The sequence below is a fragment of the Alligator mississippiensis genome, chromosome 5 (assembly GCF_030867095.1).
Source record: "Alligator mississippiensis isolate rAllMis1 chromosome 5, rAllMis1, whole genome shotgun sequence".
In the NCBI taxonomy this organism is placed as follows: Eukaryota; Metazoa; Chordata; order Crocodylia; family Alligatoridae; genus Alligator; species Alligator mississippiensis.
The window spans coordinates 80,721,939-80,746,170 of NC_081828.1; the positions used below are offsets into that span (position 1 = coordinate 80,721,939).

The following is a 24,232-nucleotide window of genomic DNA, read 5'->3' on the forward strand; positions in this document are numbered from 1 at the left end:
GAAGCGGCAGCGGAGCCATGTGCTACTCGGGACGGGATGAGCCTGCACCGGCCAGTCCCAAGCAGAACACGGCTCTGCCACTGCTTCTGCTGGCTGGTGCAGACCTCGCCGGCCTCCTCCCGTCCCCAGCAGCACATGGGAATCCAGCTTCAGCTGCATGCTGCTTTTCCTGGCCGGTGCTGACCACAGGCGGGTCCTGCAGCACCATGTCAACCCGGGCATGGCACCAGCAGGCCGGGTGGGCCCCAGGTTAACCCTGGCCTGGCTTCTCAGCACCAGGTCAACCCAGTTGTAGCCAAGTGGCTCCTGCAGCACCATGTCAACCTGGGCATGCATGGCATGTCAACCAGCACCATGTCAACCCCTGTAATTTCACTGGTGTCAAAGGTCATGTGGCATCACTTCCTGATATGATACCACTTCCTGTGATGTCTTTGAATATGGCTTGCCGGCCCACTGGGTGATAAAAAGTTCGTGATCCGGCCGCACGTTCAAAAAGGTTGGACACCCCTGCCCTAAAGTATGATACCCCCTTATTGCCATTAGGTACTCCATGACTTTTAGATTCACAAGACAGACTTCTGTCACTTAATGTTTCAACCCTAATGTTGACCCATGGGAGTATTAGTAAGATGCTGCATAATAGGATTTTGGGGGGGCGGGTTTCAGTATGCTTTTTCAAAATTTAGAAAACTGCGTGCACACACACATACTGTATATTAAAGAACATTATTTAGATTGCAAACTGAAACACTCCAAAAGATAAAATATGCTGGGATTAAGGCGGTCTCTGCAATTCTAATTTGATTCCCTCAGTGCATATGTATTATGAAACGGTCTTTAATTATACAGCCACATACTGTACTTTCTCTAGAGTATGACATATAACAAAAACAATGCAACGTTTCTAGTTAGCTTGTCATCATTTTTATGGATATTTCTTTCTAAATGCCACTTTGGGTTTTTTTGGGTTTTTGTTTTGTTTTTTTTTTTACAAAAAACAAACACACACGAAAAGAAACCCCAACAACAACAACAACAACAACAAAATCCAGAGGAAAAATCATTCAGATATTGTCCAAAGTTATATACAATATTACTTAGTTACTTGTACTCAGTAGCTACCCCTAAGAAGTAAATTGTTTAGAAAGAGATATATTAAGCTAGGATGCAATCCCACCCTACGTGACAACAGGTGATCTCCAATCATTAACTTGTGGCCCCATGGAGAAACAGAACTTGCGTGATTACCTGCAGTAGTGACATCCAGCAATGTTATGACTGAATCTTTCCCAATCTCCACGTGGCTGAGAGGCAGGTTCCTGGGAGCTGGGACACCAATCCCCAACCTTGTGGAGATCAGGACCAGCCCCTGTGCCCCCTGCCAGCTACATTAAATATAAAATAAAATAATCACTTCTGCCAGTTTAATCAGTGAATTTCAAGCCCTCATCATGAATCACCTTCTATTCAGACAAAATTATTCTATGTATTCACCAGAAATTCTTGCTCAAGGATATCTCAGTTCCATCTTACCCAAGAAATTTCTTTGCTCCTCTTTATCCTCTCCCTTCCCCCATGCTCCCCGAGCCACATGACTTTGGTGCTGAAGCCACCCTCCACACCCTGTATGTGAACAGAGCTCTGACCTGCTACCTATCCAAGACCAAACTCTTTAGAAAGTTTCTACACCTGTCTATAGCTGATACCCTGGATCTCCAGACTATAGCTATTTCCTCCCAAGCAGCATTCACCAGTATTTCTGGTTGTATTAGTCTCTGTTATGAACTGACCAAGCTGGATCATCCTTCTGTGGTTTGAGCCCATTCCATGTGTCTCATTCATTAAGGCCCACACCATTCCCTGTATGATTGTTGAAACCTCCTAGAGCAGTGGTTTTCAAACTTTTTTTTGCAGACCACTTGAAAATTGCTGAGGGTCTTGGCAGACCACTTAAGAAACTTTTTTTTTTTTGTTCTACAAATCAAACCACACAACTCATATTTTCATATCAGTAGTCTTACTTTACAATGTTCAGATAGCCTCGATTATTCCACATCCTTTCTGCGGACCACCTGAATGGAGCTCGCAAACCGGTGGTGGTCCACGGACCACAGTTTGAGAACCTCTGTCCTAGAGTGATATGCCTTTGGCAGTACTACTTCAGTCAATTTTTGCCTAAGAGGTGCCATATCCCATCTCCAGGTGTTATGGGCTCTGCTTTGGATTTACCTGTGTATGAGAATATCTGTGCACACTACTCAAAGGAGAACAAGAAGTTGCTGACCAGTGACTGGAGTTCTTTGACAGGCATTGTTCTCACTCATGCATTAGCACTCCACCGTTCTTCCCCTCTTCCTTGTAGTTGGTCCCTCTGAAACTTAGCAGCTGAGAGGAAACTGAAAATTGGGAAAGAATGCTTTTCCCTTTAGATGCTGCTGAAATAAGAAATCTCTGGTCAGAGTGTGACAGGGGGGCCTCCCGGGGCCAAGCTCTGTGGCCCGCCCGCCTGTCACCGTGACAGGGGCCTACTCAGGGCCGAGCTCTTCGTGGCCTGCCCACCTGTCTCTGGGCACCTGCCCGCTTATCTCGCCCGCCACGCCTTTGATGATAATTGATTCGTATATCCATGTCAATTAAAGCGGGAGGCTGCCCATAGTGCCCTGATGCCAGGGGGCGCTCTGCAGCTCCGACCTCCCCTAATACCGCAGCCCAAGCCTCGCAGATGGCATCATGGTGTTCCTAATCACTGGGCCCCAGAATCGTCCTAACAGGACCCCTCTATGATCCTACCTATCAGGCGGCCCCTCCGCCATCATCCAGGCTACTTAGCCCCCCCGAAGCCATGTTCCCCTCTCGGATGTGGTTCCCCCAGAACCTTCAGCTACCTAGCCCTGGCCCACCTCCAGGCCAGTCGGGACCCCAGTCCCCTGGCTCTTGGGCATCCCTTGCGGTGGGCCCCTGGCCCTTTTGACTACCGTAGTCCTGGCCCCAGTTTGGGCCAGTCGAGGGTACTCTCCCCTTTGGGCTGGGTCCCTCTAGCTGCTCACTCTGTCACTGGGCCTCACCATACCACTACTCCCCATCCTCCCGGGGGCAACCGCAGCACCACGCCCATATCGCTCCCACTCTCAGGGTCCGCCCTCTCTGGGCCCCTCACAACACTGGCCCTTTAGGCCCTCCAACAAACACATGGGTGACCCACCCGGTGGTGGTGGGAGCTAGTGGTTAAGGTGCCCCGACCCGCCTTTCACCGGGGTAGTAACTGGCCTGGCATTTCCTGGGGGCTCCCGCGCCACTGAGCCCCACCAGACCACCCACTCCCAGCAGGGTGCAGTTTCAGGTCACGCCCAGGACCAGGAGCCTCCTGCCATCCCCTTACAGCTCCCCCTTACCTCCAGGTCATTCATAGCAGCCCTACAGCCAGGCAATGTTGCTGCCTGACCTCCTGCAGCCAAACTGCCTTGGTTTATATAAGCCTCAAAATGGCTGCCCTAATCAGGCACCTGGAGGCTGCCAGCTCCAGGCCCTTAAAGTGGCAGAGACACCCTGTGCTCTGCCATAAGAGACTTGGGGGTGCAAGAATGTGTGTATAGACAACACATCTCAAAGAACACCTTTTATCTTCCTTTTAACTGGGGTTCCTTTGTTTTGTACATTACTTCAAAGTTTCCTTATGTTATAGTTTGGCCAACCTGATGTGCTGGTGAAGTGTCAAATTCCTTACAGAGATGCATAATGTTAGCTGTATATGTTGGATGGGAGGATGTTAGAGGTCATGCTTTACTGGACAGGAGAGCGGAGGTGACGAGCGGAGAAAAGGAAGGAGTGCAGAGAAATTATTCTGGTATGCAGTAGCATGTACTGTAGTTTGATGGAAGGTGGTGTAGGATAAGGGGATCTCCATTAATAAAGAACAGGGACCAAACTCAGGAGTTTAAGGCGGTGGTCTGAGAGGAAAATCTACAAGGAGTCAGATTTCAGTGTTGGAACACTGATTGCAATGAGTCACTGAGAAAGCCTGAGAGCTGCCTTTGTTCCACTTGTGTCTGAACGTTGTAGGAGACAGCAGACTCCAATTTTTATTAATATTTTCTTTTCACAAATTCATGATCACTGAACATTTTTTCCAATTCAGGTCTTTCGGCAATGTTTAAAAAGATGCACTCATGGTAAGAACTTTTACTTTTCTTTTTTTGCATGTCTGCACTGATAATTTTAGTCTCATCTCCTCTCACTCTCTCTCTCTCTGCCTGGCCCCCTTTTCATTTTTCTTTTCTCTCTTTTTCTTCTTTCTTTCTTTTTCCCCCTTCTTTCTGGCAAATCTGCTCCAGGAATTACTGGTGGTCCTGGAATTTGCTACTAGGGCTCTTGAATTCATCGCTCCCCGTTGTTTTATCAGCTCAGGTCATAGAAGGTAAGAAACTCCAAATCAATTCTTACATTGAGGGCAAGAGTTTATTTTGAAATAGACATTCCTAATGTGGAAAGTTTCCATTCATTTCAAGTTTTGAATGTCTCAGCTGGCTGCAATTTCTCTTTGGGAGGTTGGTGCAAGTGAAGAGTTGTAACTGCTGTTCATTCTGGAAAGGGGCTAAAATAAATAGGTTGGTCCCTAAATGTAAGAGATTTCATGATGCCGCTCTCTCAGTATAATTGCAGATAGCAACAGGCAAATTTTGTTTGCTGTTTAGAGGCTACAAAACATACTTGGATATGTAAATACATGGAAAGGTATTAGGAATCCATTAGGATGGATCTTGATTTGTATGACTGGAGTTATCAAGGGTTCGCTAGGTGTGTATGATCTCCAAGCTCTAATGTGATTTTTTTCCCTGGGTGTATAGGAATTTTGCTCCAGAAACTCCTCAGCAGGTTGGACTCTCTCTCAATTTATTGTTATGCTGGCATAACAAAACAATACCCCAGCCCTGCACTTTTGCATTTCTCATGATGAAAAAAACCTCTTTTTGTATGCATATAAAATGTGCTTGTGAAACACAGCTAAAACTTTCAGATTGTACTAATAATAAAGTCTAGCAGTATACTGCATTGATTTAAGTGTTTACATACTACTACATGCCTATAAGCACTGAAATGTTTGATTTGTAAAGGGGACAATGGTATACCTTAAACAAAGTTTACTTCTTTCTTTTAAACAGAATCCCAATTATATAAACTTCACTTAGATATTAGGTGACAGAATCATCAGAAAAGTACTACAGTCAGTAATTTATCCAGCATACAGAAACTTGGGTATTCCTCAAAACTCTTTTTTTCAGCTGAAGCATGCCATCCATTTTTGGCACTGTCACAGCCAAAATTCCAGCCAGTTATGTCTTTCATTTTCCTAAAAGGGAGATATCACATGGCAGCAGATGTTAATTGTGAATTATTTACATATTGATCACATATTAGGTGTTACATGTAGTTTATTAATTCAGAAACAAGGAAAAATTATGAGAAATAGAGCAATGTGGCATGAATTCCATTTTTATTTATATATGCTGCATGTTAAATATGCTGTTAGGATCAAACTTAAAGTATGAGGTGAAGATTTATTTCTTATGCAATGCTAAATACAATAAAAATAATTAAAGCTTAAATTGGACTTGATAGCCAGATGAAGGTATCTGGTACATAAAAGCGTATACATAGAAACTCGTAAATGATTATAGCTATGAGTTAAAAAGAGTGATAATACTCAAAGTGCTTTATGCTTTCGCAAAAGCTAGATGTACTCATAAATCTGTCAACAAATCAAAACAAGAAATGATTTAAAAGGTGCACAGTCCTGCATACTACTGGGAGTGTCTACACATGTATTTATGCATGCCTAACGCACATTAAGGTAACACTAAGTCGCATTAGCGTAGTGTCCATCCATTGACCCCTCCCCCCCGTTAATGCATATTAACCTATCTGCATGTGTACTAATGCAGCTTAGCTATTCACGCATAAATTTGATATCTGCTTTATGCAGGTATCAAATTTAGACTCGAATAGCCTAAAATTACCAGTTTTAAAGTGCATTAAGGGTGTGTGCATATAGACGCATGCCCTTAATTCACCTTAAATTGGGCTAATGTGTATTACATGTGTATGTCTTGACACGCCCACTAAGTGCATGCATCTGACATCGTTGTGAGTTCAGCGTCCTCAGCATTTTACAGAATCAAACCTATAATCAATGCTTCCAGGTGTTTCACTGTTTGGTAGACATTACATTCAAATGTAATCTCAAATGTGTTTGTATAAAAGAATGTGGTGATACATAAGACTAGTTCAGCTGACTGGAAAATCTTCTTCCATTAAGTTTTGAGATGATGTAGTTCTGTTATCCTGATAAATATATATCTTTCCCTGTATGATTTGTTTGCTTACTTCTGAAACAACACTAAAATGCTGTCATTTTTTTCAGCTTTCCAACTAGCTGAAAGGTCTTTTGGCATCTCTCAGCTATATGGTTGGTCCAAATAGAGACATTTAAATAAGACTTTCTTCTCACATATTCCCTGAACCATTGAGGCTACTGCTCTATTATCTTACTGCAACATCCTCGTGGTCAATCAACCCAGGAACTACCCTAGCCTAGATTTTATCTTCTTTAATTATTCTATAAACATCAAGAAACTGTAAGTTGTTTGTGGGTGCATCTACACATTCAGTTAGCACGTAGCAATAAACTCTGGCATAGTATGCAGTAGAGCAGGGGTTCTCAATCCCCAGGCTGTGGCCCAGTGCTGGGCCACAGTGGGACAGCTGCTGGTCTGCAGCACGGTCAGCTGCTGGACCGGAAGTGACCACGGACCGACAAACTGCGGTCCCACAGAGCCAGACAGAGAGGCCGCGGCTCCTTCTACAGGGCCCACGGTAGTGCAGGGTTTAGCCCACCCCCTGCCTGGGGGTGGGTGTATCCTCACTTGTCTTTCAGCCAGAAATTCCAGCTGCGGTTGGCTGTGACTGCTGGGCCATGATTTGCTGGGCCACAGCCACTTCCAGGCTGCAGTTTGCCGAGCTGTGGCATAAAATGTTGGGAACCCCTGCACTAGAGTTTATTGCTCCTAGGTACAGTGTTTACATGTATGCCCAGGAGTACAGCACATTGAGGCAGGGCAGAGCAGCTCTGGCCGGCAGTGGGTCTGGGGGGACAGCCTGCTAGCCTGAAGCTGCTCCACCCTAGTTCAACATGCTGCAGGAGGCCTGGCTGGAGCACAAGGGTGCTACAGTGTGAAGCTAGCTAGTAGGCACCCTCATTTGCCAGCCAGCCCTAGCCACCATCTACATGTGCATTTCAGTGCACTAAATAAATATGCTGTAGGATAGTACTTGTCCTGGACAGCACTATCCTACAGTGAAGGTAATTAATTCCCTATGTCCTAATAGGGTTGCATGTGTAGATGGTGATGCTTTACTTCAGAGCTAAATTAGTCAACTCTGCAGTAAAGCGCATGTGTAGATGCACCTAGTTTCTGACTATTGAACCTTCGTTCTGAAGTCCAGTAGTCTGCTTTAGGGGTGCAATGGTTATACAGAAATACTTTTCTTCTTGTGACTTGTTACTTACTATGCCAACTGTTTTTCTGCCAACTTAAAAGGGGCACTGAAAGGTTAAGTACTGTAGCCATGCACAGTATGGTACTTTGAATTTAGTTTAAGCTCAGAGAAGGAAATTAAATTCTTATTTGCAATAAGCATTGTTTAATTACAAGCGATACACTACATAAACACTTTAATCTCAGATCTTTAGCAACTGTAAATTCAGAAAGCTTTATCAAAAGTAATGGGTTCATGCCATGCCAGTGAAGTTTTAATACTCCTGTGCTGCAAAAGCTTGCCAATAATATTTATTAATGTCTTGATCTTACAAAATCCTAGAGGACAGAGGTAGAAGAGAGCTGCTTTGTCTTCTAGTTCAGTTCTGTTGTTCTATATTGTACAGTATATTGGTGGTAGCAACAGTAGTAGTGCAGCACCTAGGAACCTTGCAATGTATGTGTGTGGCGTGTGAGGTTTGTTTGGTAATATCATATTTTCTTGCATACAACAGTCACCTTTTTCCTCCAAAATTCAGCTGATGGAAATTGGAGTGCACATTAGATTCAAGGGAATACAGTAACACCACTGCTGCTTAAGCCTCTGCCAGGAGAAAAACCATGAGGAAGAGTAAAACTGTAGGCAGGGCTCCCTAACTGCTGGCTATGGATAATTTCTCTTTCTCCGCTGGCAGAGGCTTTTGAGGCAAGATATTTTTTTTCCTGCATTATGCCTTTCAAAAACAAGGCATGTATTTGATTCAAGGTCATGTTGTATGCAAGAAAATATGGTATCTTCTAATGATGGCTACAACACTCCAACCTCACTATACGGTGCGTGGTAGAATCATGCCCACTTTAACCAATCGAGTGCCCAAACTGGATGCAATTTAGCCAAATTCTTGTGTTTCTCTGTACATACCTATTAACAGCAGGGAGACCAAGCACAGTGTTGTGCAACCAAAACGGCCCTAAAGCAGGTAACTAACTGTAGCTCAGTAGCTAGCTTATACAGAGAAGACACATTGTATGTAGCCTTCTGCCAGGTTACACTGTAAACACCTACTTAACTTGTTATCTGTCCACTCTTACCCCTAAGTCTGCTTAAGGATTGTTGCTTCCCAGGCTTCTTCTGTTCATTGAATAGCTAGATTTTGCCTTCAGCTGCTGCTTGACCTCTCTTCTCTCACTACAAGGAAGCAGTGGCTTCAATCCAGAGTCAGACCATATACTGAATACTTTATTGAGAAGCTATTATGTTATAGCATATTTCTTAGTAGGAATCTGCACACACTTCTTATATGCATATATTGTCCTCTGTGGCAGGGGTTGCCAACCAGGGGTATGTGTATCCCCGGGGAGGGGGGGGGGGGGGTACTTAGACCAGTCCTAGGGGGTATGTGCAGGTGGGCAGGGACAGAGCACTGACACCTCCCAGGAGCAGGGCCAGGGTGGGGCTAGGGCAGCAGCGCCTTTCTGCAGGGCAGAGAAGCTCGCATGTGACAATGGCTGCTGCCATGCAGCAGCCTGGTGAGCTTCCTCACCCTGCAGAGAGGCACTGCTGCCCTCACCCTGCCCTGGCCCTGCTTCTGGGAGGCAGTCGTGCTTCGTCCCCGCCTGCCCGTGCGCCATCCTCACCTCCCCACTCAGCATCCGGCTGTTCGCCACCCTCCCCACTCCCCCTGCTCAGCATCTGGCTGCTGGGGGTACTTAGACTAAAAAATGTTTGGATTACTCTATGGATTACTCTATATGAAGTAATTCTACCACAGGAGAGAAAGGAAGGCAAAGTGAGGAAGTAGAAAAATCAGTGGCCCATCTGTTACAGCTTGCAAACCTCTGGATACAGTGACTTGGAACCCAGTTCAGTGGGGCTACATGGGAAGTGTGGTTGGCCAAGTCAGACAGTTTGGAAGCAGTTGGTAGTGTTGCTTGAAAGCCAGACAGAAGTGTCTTCTGGGGGCATCTGCACTGAAGAGGATAAATACATCAACCTTGGGGCATTTGCCCCATCCTGACTTCCTGGACCCAAGGTAGAAACACTGAACTTGAAGTACTAGTTACCTTCTCCCTCTTGCATGATCAACATAAGTCACAGCCTCCGATCTTGGGGACTGTAAAGATGCATGTGGTCTGTACTACCTCCTTATGCCCTTGAAGTTCTGTGTCACTCCACAGAGGGGAAACAGGTGCAGTGAAGGAAGGGTTGTCAGAGGAGGAAGCAAGTTGCATGCATAAAGGGTGGAGTGGTGAGCGTCAGTCTGCAGTCTGCCAGGCTGAGCCAGAATCATAGAAAATTAGGGTTGGAAGGGACCTCAGGAGGTCATCTAGTTCTAGTCCAACCCCCTGTACAAACAGGACCAGCCCCAACTAGATCATCACAGCCAAAGCTTTGTCTAGCTGGGTTGTGAAAACCTCCAAGGATGGAGGTTCCACAACCACTCTGGATAACCTGTTCCAGTGTTTTAATACCCTCCTAGTGAGAAAATTCTTCCTAATATCCAACTTAAACTTCCCTTTCTGCAACTTGAGACCGTTGCTCCTTGTTCTGTTATCCGCCACCACTGAGAACAGTCTACCTCCATCCTCTTTCAAACCCCTTTCAGGTAGTTAAAGGCTGCTGTTAAATCCCCTCCCAGTCTCCTCTTCTCTAGACTAGTCTCCTCTCAACCCCCTACATTTGCCATCACCCACCTGCTACTCTCAACTCAGAAATGTACAGATATCATATCAGTTATATAGTAAAAAATCCATGTATATAAAAATCTCATTACTTTGGGGGGGCAGGGAAAGGGAGGGGAGGGGATGATTCACACGGTTTGTCATCACGATCATCATGGGGTTGCCTACTGGGAGACTGGCCCGAGCCTAGGCGGGTGCAAGTGACAGGGTTTTGGAGTGACTATACCCAAGTGGGCTGGGGGGGGAGGACTTAGCATGAGACTCCTGGTGGGGGATGGGTGGCAGGGGGTGGGGACTGTGGAGACAGGTTTACTTGTGCCTCCTGTTGTAATTCATTAGGAAAGACATTACTGGGGGTCGATTAGTATTTGCCTCCCCCTGCTGGAATCCATGAGGAATTACACATGAGACTTAACTTGTTCAAAAGCCTGTGATGTGCAAACACAAACTTGACACACCAAAATAACCTGGGTTAAAAATTAAGGCGTGGTAAATTAATGAGGATCAAATGCTGTGGCATGTACATATACCCAATAAGCCCAGTTACCTCAGTCTTTCCTCATAAGTCATGTTCCCCAGCCCCCTCACCATTTGTGTCACCCTCTGTTGGATTCTCTAATTTTTCCATATTCTTTCTGTAGTGGGGGGCCTAAACTGAGCATAGTACTCCAGATGTGGCCTCACCAATGCTGAATAGAGGGGAATAATTACTTCCCTTGACCTACTGGCACCACACCTACCAATGCAACACAGTATACAGCTAGCCTTCTTGGCAATAAAGGCTCACTGCTTAATAATAGCTTATTGCTCACTATAACCCTCAGGTCCTTTCCTGCAGAGCTGTTGCTCAGCCAGTCAGCTCCCAGCTTGTACTTGTGCATGGGATTGTTCCGTCCTAAGTGCAGGACTTTGCACTTGTCCTTGTTGAACCTCATGAGATTCCTTTTGGCCCAATCCTCCAATTTGTCTAGGTCACTCTGAATCCTAGCCCTACCCTCCAGTGTATCTACTACTTCCCCCAACTTGGTGTCATCTGCAAACTTATTGAGGGTGCACTCTATGCCATCTTCCAGGTCGCTGATGATGACATTGAACAAAACAGGCCCCAGGACTACCCCTTGGGGCACTCCACTTGATACCAGCTGCCAACTAGACATCAAATCATGATTTAGTACTCTCAGACCCTGATGCTCCAGTCAGTTTTCTATGTACCTTACAGTCCATTCATCCAGCCCATACTTCCTTATCTTGCCTGCAAGAATGTTGTGGGAGACCATTTCAAAAGCCTTGCTAAAGCCAAAGTACAACACATCCACCAGTCTCCCCGCATCCACAGAGCCAGGCATCTCATCATAGAAGGCAATCAGGTTGGTCAGCCCTGACTTGCCCCTTGTGAATCCATGCTGATAGTTCCTTGTCAGCATTTTCTCCTCCAAGTGCTTAGAAATGAATTCCTTGAGGATCTGCTTCAAGATTTTTCCAAGGATTGAGGTGAGACTGACTGGTCTATAGTTCTCTGGATCCTCCTTTTTCCCTTTTTTTCCAATATGGGCACTATGTTTGCCCTGCTCCAATCATCCGGGACCTTTCCTGATTCCCATGAGTTTTCAGAGATGCTGGACAATGCCTCTGTAATCACATCAGCCAACTCCCTCAGTACCCTTGGGTGCATCCCATCCGGCTGCAAGGACTTGTACATGTTCACCTTTTCTAGGTAATCCCTAACCTGTTTTTTCACCACCAAGGGCCGCTCACTTCCCCCCCAAACTGTGCTGCCCAGTCAAGTAGTCTGGGAGCTGACCTTGCCTGTGAAGACTGAGGCACAAAAGGCATTGAGCACTTCAGCCTTTTCTGCATCCTCTGTCACACGGTTGCCTCTTCCCTTCAGTAAGGGACCCACACTTTCCCTGATCCTCCTCTTGCTACCGACATGCTTATAGAAACCCTTCTCTCACTGGCGGGGTCCTCCAGGAGGGCTGTGATCTCCTTAAGGCCCCTTCCTCCGTGCCAAGTCTGCCCAAGGGCACCCTCTAATTCTCACCCGACACGTCTTTGCTGTTTAGATAAGTTTGGGAGGCTGCCTTACGTCTTCTTGGACACGGTTCATTGCGACTTCTGTCCCCATGGACTCCCGGGCCCTTTGTGGGTCTTGTCCAGCAAATGGGTGCTTTGGGGCACCCTAGCCTTATGGGCTATGCGTGGCTCCAATCACCCCTTATACCACGCCCCAAGCCTCACAGCTGGAATGGACGTTGTTCTGTCCAGGTCTACAATCTCTTTTGGCACTTGGGCCCTCTGTGGCCCTGTCTCTTTTCGCCTTCTCCACAATGCTGCCCCTCTTCAGTTTTGCCGCCCTCCTCTGGGGCCTTCCCTATCGTGCTGCCCTCTCTCGGGGCTCCTCTGTAAAGCCACCCTCTTCTCTCAGGGGCTTCTCTGCAGTGCCGCCCTCTCTGGGGCCTCCTTAGTAATATTGCCCCTTTCTCCAGGGTTCACCACAATGCTACGCACTCCCTCGGGGCCCACCGCATTGCTGCCCCCTTCTCCGGGGCCCACCCTGGGCCTTCTCAGTAATGCCACCCATTTCCTGGGGCTCTCCGCAGCCACACTGGGCCTTCTCAGGAATGCTGCCCCTCTCCTGGGGCTGGGGTCTATGCACCCCGTACACCATGCCCTTACTGGCACTGGGGTCCCCACGCTACTGTGGGTCCCCTACGAGGCCTCCTCCAACCCCTAATACCTCACCCAAACCACCGGTGTAATAAATAGCAACATAAACTCAAGCCTCTTGGCTACAACTTAAACATAAGCCGCCTGGCTATAACAACATTGCTCAAACATCCCAGAGCTGGCATCCTTTACTCAGGTTACGCTGTACCTGCAGTCAGGCTTCTTCTTGCATCCTGGTTTAGGGAGCTTCTGGCTGCTGGCAGAGAACTACCTCTGGCCTCAGCTCCTGGGCTTTATAAGAGCCAGGCCCTGCCCCTTACAGTCAGCTGACTTCCTGGTTGCCCCGGGCAACCCACAGGTGGGCTCCTTATACCCTGCTAGGGCTTTTTCTCTAGCAGTTTCCGCCCTCTAGGAGCAGGGCACCTTAGTGCTCTGCAACACCTTCACATACCTTGCTAGCTGCAACTCCAATTGTCCTTTGGCCCAGTGCTTTGGTCAGTGCTGCCCAAGTTGCCATTCACTACTACATTCCCCACCAATTCTTCCCTGTTTGTAAGCAGCAGGTCGAGAAGAGGATGCCCCATAGTTGGCCGCTCCAGCACTTGCACCAGAAAGTTGTCCCCAACACTCTCCAAAAATTTCCTGGATTGCCTGTGCTCTGCTGTATTATCCTTCCAGCAGATGTCAGGGTGATTGAAGTCCCCCATGAGAACCAGGGCCTGTGATTGGGAAACTTCCGCTAGTTGTTTGAAGAAAGCCTCATCCACCACTTCTCCTGCTCTGGTGGTTTATAGGAGACCCCCACCATGACATCACCTTTGCTGCTCTCTCCTGTGACCCTAGCCCTTCTAGTATGGGGGAACACCGAACTTCCTTACTGTACATTCTGCATAAATGAGACGATTCAATCTCTAGTGATTAAGAGACTCCTTTGGACAGAACAGTGAATCCCTGTTTCACTATCCAACCAAAACAGAATTAGGTGAGAGGTGTCAGTGGCTTAAAGAAAAGTAATGAAACTAACTTGTTTATATCTGTGACTGTCATTTGAGCTATTTATCTCCACTTTTTATAGAGTTTCTTCCTGTATTCATGATACTATCTCATAGCTAAGCTTTTGGCTGTCAAATCATATTAAATTAACATTTAATATAACATTACATTAAATTAACATTTAATATGTGGCATTGGTTACTATAGGTAAGTGCAAGGTGCTCAGCATATTCCATAGCTGTGTTCCATTATCCAATTTTGGAGGCAGATTTGGAATAGTAAACTAATGCTGAGTCAGGCAGGGTAAAATGCAAGCGAGTGGAACTTCTCTGAGACTGATGTTGCTCTGGTAACCTAATGGAGTTGCATTACAACTGTATTGTATCAGAATATCTAAGTACATCTAAGTGATGTGCAGAATTTAACAACCAAAGAGGCATTGCATAGTTCATACTACCTTTAAAAAATAAAAGGCTTATTTAAATACTTCTAGGGAAAGGGAGTTGCTGCTAATTAGATGCACTATGTAGTTTCCCATTTATCTTAGGTTTAAATCCTTTTTCTTCTTTTTAAAACAAATTAAAGTTTTCCCATCAACATCTGGATTTTATTAGTAGCAAAGCTATGCAGTGTTTGCCTGCTCCAAATAATAAGCTCAACAAGTTCACAGAAAGTAAATATTTGTCTTTTTCCTTGGATCTCTGTATACAGAATGGCTATCATTAGGTTGCTGACATAAACTTTGCATTACTGAACCCTAGGTTGTAATGAAAAAAATCCTAATGATTGACTTCCATTGCCTATTGGTCACCTTAGTGTGATTCCTATATGTAAGCAGATTATGTTTTTGTTCATAATGTGCCAATGCGGTTGCCATAAAAAAGAATGCTCTTAAACAGTAATTACATATGCACCAAAACCTTGCTGTTCACATCTGTGCTCATATAAATGGTGATAGGAATGGCCTCTTACCTCCCATTCCTTTTCAAGAAAGAAAGGCTGACTTCCATAAATTTGGCTGCAAAGAGCATAGTGTTTCATGCAGATAGTGTAGATGCCTTAATTCTTGTTCCTGTTCTAAAATGAACATTTGGACATTGTCAAGTTGTACTGCCATCAAAATTAAACAAACCACTGCCTATCTTTAAAATATGTCTGCAGGGTGTTACCAGCTGTGTGAGTTGTTAATGTAAAGCGGAGCCTGATTTCATAGCTGTTAAAATGCTTTTCTAAACAGCACAGAGCCAATTTATGTTAGAAAATTGATTTGGGTAATCTGTACAAATAATTGGGGTGTCCAATAACACCTGTGGAACAAATTTACTAAATCGAGATTGTTCTGTTATTTGCTTTTCTAAATCAATTAGTGTACATGGTGCTGTGTAGTAATTCTTCAGAACAATAAACTGAATGTTTCCTAAATTACTCAGCTGGGCAGCAGAAAGTTCTTTCTTGAGGCCTCTTGAGGGAAAACAAATAAGAAAGTTTGAATGAGTGTATAATATCATAATAGCTGCCTTCATCTGCATTCAGCTCCACAGCTACCAGGCAGGCATAAGTTGAATATAGAAAGTCACATCAGGTTTCTGAGCTAAACTAAGATCTTATGTTAGTACACATGCTGCTGAAATGAGTTGTGCTGTATTTGCTCTGCCAGAATAGCCTGAAATATCCATTGCAACCCCTTGGCTCACCTGCAGGTCCTGCAACACAAGGAATATCATTTAAGCAACAGTAGTAACAAGCATGTTGTCATGAATGTCATCATGGGCGACTGGTGCCTCCTGAGTCAGGGGGGGCACATGCCCCCTCAGCGGCCAGTCAGTGACCCAGGGGGTGGCGGGGTCCGCTGCAGCCAATTGTGCTGACCTGGAGCCCACTCCCTGGCCGGCACTCATGGGGGGGCACCGGCACTCCCCCTGCCCATCGCCTAAGTGGGGACTGCTGGCTGTCAGAGGGTGCCCCAGTGTTCTCAGGGGATGCACATGCATCCCTATGCATAGCCACTGAAGGTCATGCTACTGTCTTAAGTGTTTGTCAGGCTTCATACTGTAGTATAGGGTGCCAGAAAAGTCTTGTGTAGGAGGTACCTTCTGCAGTATTTGAGCACTGGCATTTTATAACACATACCAATATACAGCTTATCACTTACCATTATCGTGGGCTGGGTCAAGTGCACATCTGATCAGGGGCAAAGGGCTGGAAAGACATTTATGGGAATGGGAACTTTTAGCTGAATATTTCAGCCTATTAGCAAGGGAGTAACTGTGGCTTGAGGAAGCTGTACAACTGAATGTAAGATACAAGGATAGATTTAAATAGCAGGACACAACATTATTCATTAAACACTGGGAAAGGGAGCAATATCTTCCTGACCCTGTAGGGATATGCAAATAATATATTTTAATTTAGGAATGGTCCCTTACAATGGGTAGTATTGGGTGAGGAACCCTGGGGATCAGGAAGAGCTGAAGGTTCTATTCTGTATTAGTTCTCCATAAAATCAAAGGTTTTTTCTTACTCATTCAATAGCTGTTGTTGTCTCATGAATCCCTCCCATCCTCCACATATCAGGCATTAGTCAGGATACATTGTGGGGCTCCTGGGCTCCCACCATATGACCAATGACTTAAGGTAGAGACTCTACCTCTTAACATAACTGTACCACCAGCATGCTGCAGGGAAAGGGAAAAAAATCCACCAGATCTCTGCCGGTTTGTAGTGAGCTCACACCATGTGGAAACTCCAAGGGAATAGGAGTTTGCTACTTCCCTACTACTTTGTGTGATAGCTGAAAAGTATGGTAAATTCTACAAAGACTAGAATTACCTCCTATAAAAACAGCATACTTCATCCAAGGGTGTTGGTTGTTGTAGCCACGTTGGTCTAAGCAGAGTGGCAGACAAGGTTCTTTGGGTAAATCTGATATCTTTTATTAGACCAACTATTTGAGTAAATCCAATAATCTTTTATTAGACCAACTATTTGGGTAAATCTGATACCTTTTATTAGACCAACTATCGTCATGTTATTGTATTTGAACAGTTCATCCAAAGTCTTTTGCCTAGAAAGTGAGTCAGTGCTCATTTTTGCTTTTTGTGTGCTTTATTTATTCAGTGTTTACTTATTTTCTTGCAGCATAAAACTCTAACACTGCATTTTCAGTGTTCTTGGCAGTTTCCAGGAAGAACTTTATCCTGTGAACTTTACCAGTTACATTAGGAAAAGAAAGCTAGGCCCAGCTGCTCATTATTTAAGTCCAGTTTCTGCAAAAACAAGTCTGCATTTGGGTCCCTGCTTCAGTAGCAACTGGAAGGCATATTGGCATGCACTTGAAATACCGTGTAACAATGCCAGAGACTGGTGTTGGTGTTTAGCAAGCCAACATATATATAGTACAACTTTAAATTATATCTCCAATGGTATAAATGCTCATTGATTAAGGCAATGGCACACGTGCCAAGGCATTAGAAAAACTGAGTTATAAGCTATATTCTATGCCTTTTTCTCTTCATTGGTTTTTCTTTTAAATTTTTTAAATGTTTGCTGTTAGGAAATCAATACAATATACTTAGTAATTAGGCCTAAGTTGTTCAAAGAATCTAAGAAACTTGGTATAGCTCCCTGTGCAAAGTTCAGTCTACCCTTCTAAACCAATCTCATGCAGTATCTCTGCAAACATGCAGCTGTACTATGCCTCTACTGTACTCCTTGACCAGAAGGATGGTGAATTTGGTATTCCCCTATCCTTCATTCTAGCAAGTTTTTTTTCCAAACAAAGCTGATAATATAAGAATCAGAACTGTACTTTGATAAGAGAGTCTTTTATAGTGACATTTTCCAGCTTAACTTTCTCTAGGTCATCAATAATTGTCTCCCAGTTGCCTTTTCCATGACATTGTTTGGAGAAGGCTATTTAGTCAGTACTCTGGGACATATAGTATAGTGGATTCTTTGCAACCAAATGCAGTAAAATCTCTATTATCCGGCATCCCTGGGGTAAGGGGATTGCCAATTATGTAAAAACTCTGATCATCTGAAGTAACTCAGTGCGGGTGGTGGCTGTGTGCAAGCTTTCCCCCATGCCCCTCTCCCCTTCTCTTCCCTCCCCTCCCCTCCCCTCGTGCCTGGCCAGCCAGCCAGAAACTTCGGTTAATAGAGAGTATTCCAGTTGATAAAGTAGCAGATAACAGAGATTTTACTGTACTGGAAAAATTAAGTTGTTTTCACTTAAGCACTTTTAAAGTTTGATACAGTGGTAAAATTAAGCTTACACGATATGCACTCACCCTAGGCAGCATTGCATGGTCCATGTACTAGGCTGTGTGTTACTTTGTAGGGCACAGACAAGAAGAATTTCTCCTTTGAGTAGCAGTTTACCCATACTCTCCTACCCTGTGCTTTGACCAGATGCTTTTTTGGCCCTAGAAGTATCTATAGAGTGTGATTTAATCCTACTGTCCCTTTTGCCCCCTCATTAAGGGGGCAAGGGTGGTGCGCACTTCCTGTGCCTCTGTTTCTTTCAACCACCTGCCTAGAGATGGAGAACTCCTCCTTCGGAGTTCCCGATGCTTTCATGCTTCAGGAATAACCAAAAGTATTCACTTTTCAACAGCTTCTGCCAGAAAGCACCTTGCCTGAACCAGAAAGGGTGCCAAAGTACAGAGACCTATTTTTTCCTACATTTCTTTATTGAGGATCAGCCTACAGCCTTCAAGCTTCAGCTCAGCACTGCTTGGTACCTTCCCCTCACCCCCATTCACTGGCTTCCCATGGTGATGCCATATTGACTCTACCACAGAGACTGAACTGCCTGGCCTTCTTCCACTTACCTGGGTTGAATCATCCCAGTCTTTGTTGAATAGGCAGGGGTAGCAGTATTGGAAGATGACCATACTCAGGATGGTTCAGCCTCCAGGGTTCATCTTGTGGTGGCCTAATCCCAGTTTCAGATGACCATGCAAGATGTCTGTCTGGTCTGAGACCCAGATCCCTTAACATCTGTGCTATCTGTGAGCCATTCAAGAGGGGGAAAGAAAGGAAGGGGAATATAGTCTTTGTTTTTTTCTCCCAGATATGTTCCTCAGTTCTGTGTCAGACCCAGGGGAACACTCTAAGGCAAAAAAGTGTCCAGTCATGCAAATGGCATTGAGATGCACTTATGAGTGGTCTTGAAAACAATTCATTTTAAAGAACTTCAGTTACTGGTAAATAACTCTGTTTTCCTGCCCACCACACACCACCTTCACTAGCCTGCAGTATGTCTGTAAAGATGCTCTGTGGCTGGTCCAGCCCTACCTAGCTTGGTCTCTGTCCAATTCTTTATTTGCTGACACAAAGTGAAGCCTTGCAGCTCCATGTTGCAGGTAAAGTGCTCCGTTACCAGAGCTCGCAAGGCGTTCTGCACTCAGCACAACAGAGCTGCACCAGTTCTGCCTTTGGGTTTGCAGAGACAGAGGCATGACTTGCCCCTTTATATCGTAGAAGGATTCACGCTCAAGTCCTATATTCCAGTTGTTCACCTGGACTTATCCTTGTCTCTAAAGGGTGAACATACTCTTAATAAATGGGAATGTTGTACTTGCCTTACCCCAAAATGAATGAGATTTGTCTCATAGCTGTGCCTCTTATGCTGTAAAATTGGACTGGAAATATCATAAAACTACACTGTCCTGTGAGATAGACAGCCAACATTATGTGCATCTCATGAGGCCAAAAATTCCACAGGAACAGACTTCCTCATGGAATTGCAAACATTCGGCAGTAGCTGCAATCTTTCTCTCCAAAACCATATGAAATGAAAAACAAGAGGGGAAGACTTAAAAGGAACCTGACAACTTAAATCTTATCAAGCCCATAAAATACTTAGAACTAATTTCAAGGCCTGCTACTTTCAGTTTGGATGGTGTTATGATGATATTTTAAAATTGTTTAATTCCCCTAAGTGAAGTATCTATGCAAACAGAGGAAGCTGACTGTAGTGAAATGGTGAAAGTTGTGGAGAGCTCCAGGGATGCTGATAAAATCTTGATTTGAGTCCACAGTGTTATCAACTGGACAAAAAACAACCTCTCTGATCCCTGAAAAAAAACATTTTTTTTCTATAATCTGTCACAGCAAAGTTGGGTATTAATTTTAAGAATAGTAAGAATTTTTTTTCAGATGTTTTATTTTTAAATTGATGGTCTCCCTTGAAACACACTATTCACTCTCAAAGTTTTGTTCAGATTTGGCTTGTGGTATGGATAACTACTCTAGGAGATTCTTCTTTTAACTAAAAATAGTTTATTTTCCTGCCCTGAATCTCTCAGAAACAAGTTATTTCTAATTTGGTTTAATTTCCATGGCAAGAAATAACTTTTAAAATATTGGTTTAAAAATGTAGAAAAAAATAAAACAAAACAACTCGCCTTGAATCCCATTCAGTAGAAATAATCCAGTCATTGGGTATGCATAGACATAGTTCAGGCATTTTTTTTCTCCACCTCTTTGCAGCATTGCTGTTGCCAGCCCTTTGTGAACCATTTTTCTCCGCATCTGCAATTGCTTACAGAATCCTATAGTGATCTAGGCAGTGGACACAAGTTTGTGATAACCCAAAGTCTATTAACTTAAATTCAGTAGTGCTAAATTCAGTAGTGCTAAATATTCACACTGCTTCAGGGCATAAGGCTTTTGTAAATTACTCTATGTTTGAACAGAATACAAGAGTTGAGAGAGACCCAGTGATGGAAAAATCCCCAGAGCAAGTGGGAGCTTGTGATATAGAATTCAGTGTTTGCCAACTGTGCAGTTGAGACCATCCTTTCTAGTTAAAGCAGCTGAAGTATTTTATTTATGGAACCCTGAAGTAAGATTATCAGTTTTAAACTTGCAAGGGCCATTTTGTACATTATACTGGCAATGCTACTGCTGGTCTGAAACAAATAAACTGATTTCCTAAAGTGAGAATTAATATAAATCAATCACACTTTAGAGAATATATCTACTGACAGCCCCATCATGTACATAAAAGCCTGAAGAATATCTCAGAGCAGAAAAATCAATGTTTGAAATAATATTTCGCTATCCTCCATATCTATTTGGACAGCAGAAATCTCACAAGGAAGTAGGTAGGCTCCCAGGACATCTTCAAAGGGTTAAGGTATATTTGAAGAGAGACTTGATCTCCTTCCACATATACTTTAGGCCACGTTTCTTCTCTCACTCCGCCACCAATAACAATAGGTTCCTCTAAAGCAGCAGTGTCAAAGACAGCCTGTAGACCAGATCTGGCCTGTGGAGCCACATTATCTGGTCGCCAGTGCTGACCCCATCGCTACATGTGGCCTCTGTCCCAGACCATCTGGTGAAGGCACCATGTCCCATTTGTGTTTCAATCCAACCAGAGCAGGTGCCATGTGCAATGCAATCCTGGACTAACCAGAATCTGACATCTGGTGAAGAGTGGGAGAAAGCTTGTGGGACTGGCCCTGAGCTGTTTATCCAGCCCATAGACAAGTCCTGGGCTACTCATCTAGCCTGCAAGGCCAGATGAGTTTGACACCCCTAATCCAGAGATCTTTGACACTGGTTCCCTCAAAGTACTTGCCCTCCAAGGACATTTCAAAAAATGGAGTCATAATCTGTGTGTAATAAGGGTGAGCAGGGGAGTGGTGGGGTGGAGATGGGTTCTTCTTCATGCTCATGAAATATTTAAGAGTCAAACTACTACTCTGATGGAGATCCAGGCATTCATTTTGTAGGAGAACACATCTAGAGTCCTTTCAGGGCTTTATAATGGAATTGTTGGTAACATTTGAATTTGGAAAAGTTACAAAGGTTATTTATAGTGTATTGGAGAAAAAGAATAATTCACATTAGGAATGAATGAACTGATGGTGTCTATTTTTTGTGTCATTCCTGCATAATGGTTTGGAAATTTGACTATGGCATAAACTCAGATATTATTTAGTTTACCTTCTAGTGGGAAAATTTTGAAAAAGGAACAGGCACTGGGTAAATCTACATAGAGCTGCAACATGGCTGTTTCTGGAATGCCTGTCATAAGATGAATGCTCAGCCTGTTTCTGGAGCAGTGACGTGCATTCCACTTAGAACATTTGGTTATTGGCCTCTCAGTGTGAAAAAGTGTCATGCAGTTGAGATATCCCAGGCTTGGTTCATGCTAGTCTTGGAAGACATTGACTGTCAGTTGTCCCTGGGATTGGTCTGGTAATTAACGTTGACTATAGTTTATTGGAACTATATTGCCTCTCTCATTTCATTCCTTTTAGCTGACAGGCTGCCATGTATAGGAGGTTCAGGAAAACACCTCAGGCCTTGCATGATTAACACTGTACTCATTGTTTGCCACATGGGAAATGCTTCATCAAACTCAGCCATGTCATCACCTCCTGGGCAGCAGCCTCCACTCCTCAGAGCTCTTTTTTTGGTCCTGTTTTTGAGTACATGAGAGCCATCCATGTGAGAGCCATCCATCCATACATGCATACTGAATGGGAGAATTTATATCTCAAAGTCTTTTGCCCCTCTTGATTCAGTTTCATCACATCCTTCCCCGGGAACTTCAGACTCTGAGGGTGCGTCCAGATGTTCATGGACGTTTGGTTCCCCAGGGACAAGTAGCGGCGGCACACCTTGCATTGCCACTTCTTGTCCCCGCGGAACGCCTGTGCCACACATGCTTTGGCACACAGCAAGTTGCCCTGGGTAGCATAGAGGAGGCTGCAGCCCACACTGTTCTGGCCTCAGCTGCCTTACCTGCGGTTCTGGGGGTCTCCTGGAGCTGCAGCCTGTGTCATCCTGTTGGGCAGAGCCTGGCCAGCAGCTGCAGTGTGGCTCCGAGCAGCCTGGTTCCACTTTTTAGCAGCACATGCTACCTAAGCATGCGCTGTTTTGGGGTTTTTTTCTGTGGTTTTGTTGGGGTTTTTTTGACCCCTGGATATCCAGGGCATATCCAGGGCAGCATGCACTAGCAGCATGGAGAACTCCACACTATGCGGTATGTGGCACTACAAATGTGTTTACAGTGCCACATACCACATGACTGCGCTTGTGTGGACGTGCCCTTACATTTCATAATTGGCGAGGGCCATGATGTGACAGGAAATGAAGACAACCCCCATAGATCCTCAACAAGATCACTGGAGCACTAACTGCCCCCACCCTCTTTCCCACCTCCACACTTCCCAGCCTCCCACTCCTCAAGCATTTGCAACTTCCAGGCTTTTCAACCTCTGCCTCCTCCTTCAGTGGCTCCATTCAATTCATTCCCTCAGTAGGATCACCAAGCACACAGTTGTAATTTTTGCTGCTCAAAACATTGAATTATGGTCTTACTTGAGGCATAGCTTAGATTTGCAAGATGCTCATGTTTTATAAGTAAAGTACTTTTTTGATTCTTCTCATCTAGCAAGTTCAGTATCCCCTTTTGGGACTCTGGATCTGTCACTTCTGCAGAGTGACCTTTGGTGGCTATTACGGGTTTGTAAAACATGCTGTATTTGATTCGGATTCGGTCCAAATTGGGATCAGCGATTCAATTCATTGATTTGGATTCAATGCTGATCAGAGAATCAGCAATTCAGCCATAGACAGTTTTAAGTGTTTTTTCTACATACTTCAAGGTACCAGGCATGGCTCATGAATACTGCAATGATGGGACAGATGCAGTGTCCCACGGGAGCACAGGGGGGCCCTCCGCATGCTCGGTGGCGGACCACCCTCCCCGCCGTGCCCCACTGGCTCAGTGTTCAGCCATGGCAGGACCCCAGGTCCCCCCCCAGGATAGGATAGATTTAAACAGCAGAACACAACATTATATATTAAACACTGGGAAAGGGAGCAATATCTTCCTGCCCCTGTAGGGATATGCAGATAAAAGACCCAGGAGGCACCAGTCAGTGAGCCATTTCTGGGTCCACTGGTCCACAACCCCGTGCTCCCATGGGATGCTCCATCTGCCCCAGCATCTCAGCATTCTCGAGCCACCTGGTACTTTGAGGTATGTAGAAAAAACATTTAAAGCAGTGTCTATGTTCGAATCATCAAATCTCTCTGAACCTCTCCAAATGGATTTGCAGGGTTCTGATTCAATTTGGAGAGATTAAAGGGTCTCCTGACTCGATTCGGATTCAGAGATTTGGCTGCTGAATTGGGCCAAATCGAATCAGTGACTGAAGCGTCACATAGCCCTAGTCGCTATACATACAAAGGGAGTTACATTGTATAACATTTCTCCCCTACAGTTTATACCCCTCTACCTCTTACATCAGGTAACGTCAGGAGAGTAGAACACATGTAGAACTCGTTTTCTATTTTTCGCTGCTGGCTAAATGGATATTATTGAATCT

At 44.7% G+C, this 24,232-nt stretch overlaps 1 protein-coding gene across 1 annotated transcript in view; it reads left to right on the forward strand.

The window, feature by feature from the left end:
* The first annotated feature begins 3,924 nt into the window (after positions 1 to 3,924).
* COL15A1 (collagen type XV alpha 1 chain) overlaps positions 3,925 to 24,232 on the forward strand; it is a 308,100-nt gene continuing 287,792 nt past the window's right edge. Inside the window, exons 1-2 of the mRNA XM_019485357.2 lie at positions 3,925 to 4,172; positions 4,335 to 4,417. Coding sequence (XP_019340902.1) covers positions 4,150 to 4,172; positions 4,335 to 4,417 — 106 coding nt within the window. The 5' untranslated portion in view covers positions 3,925 to 4,149. The remainder of the gene's footprint in view (positions 4,173 to 4,334; positions 4,418 to 24,232) is intronic.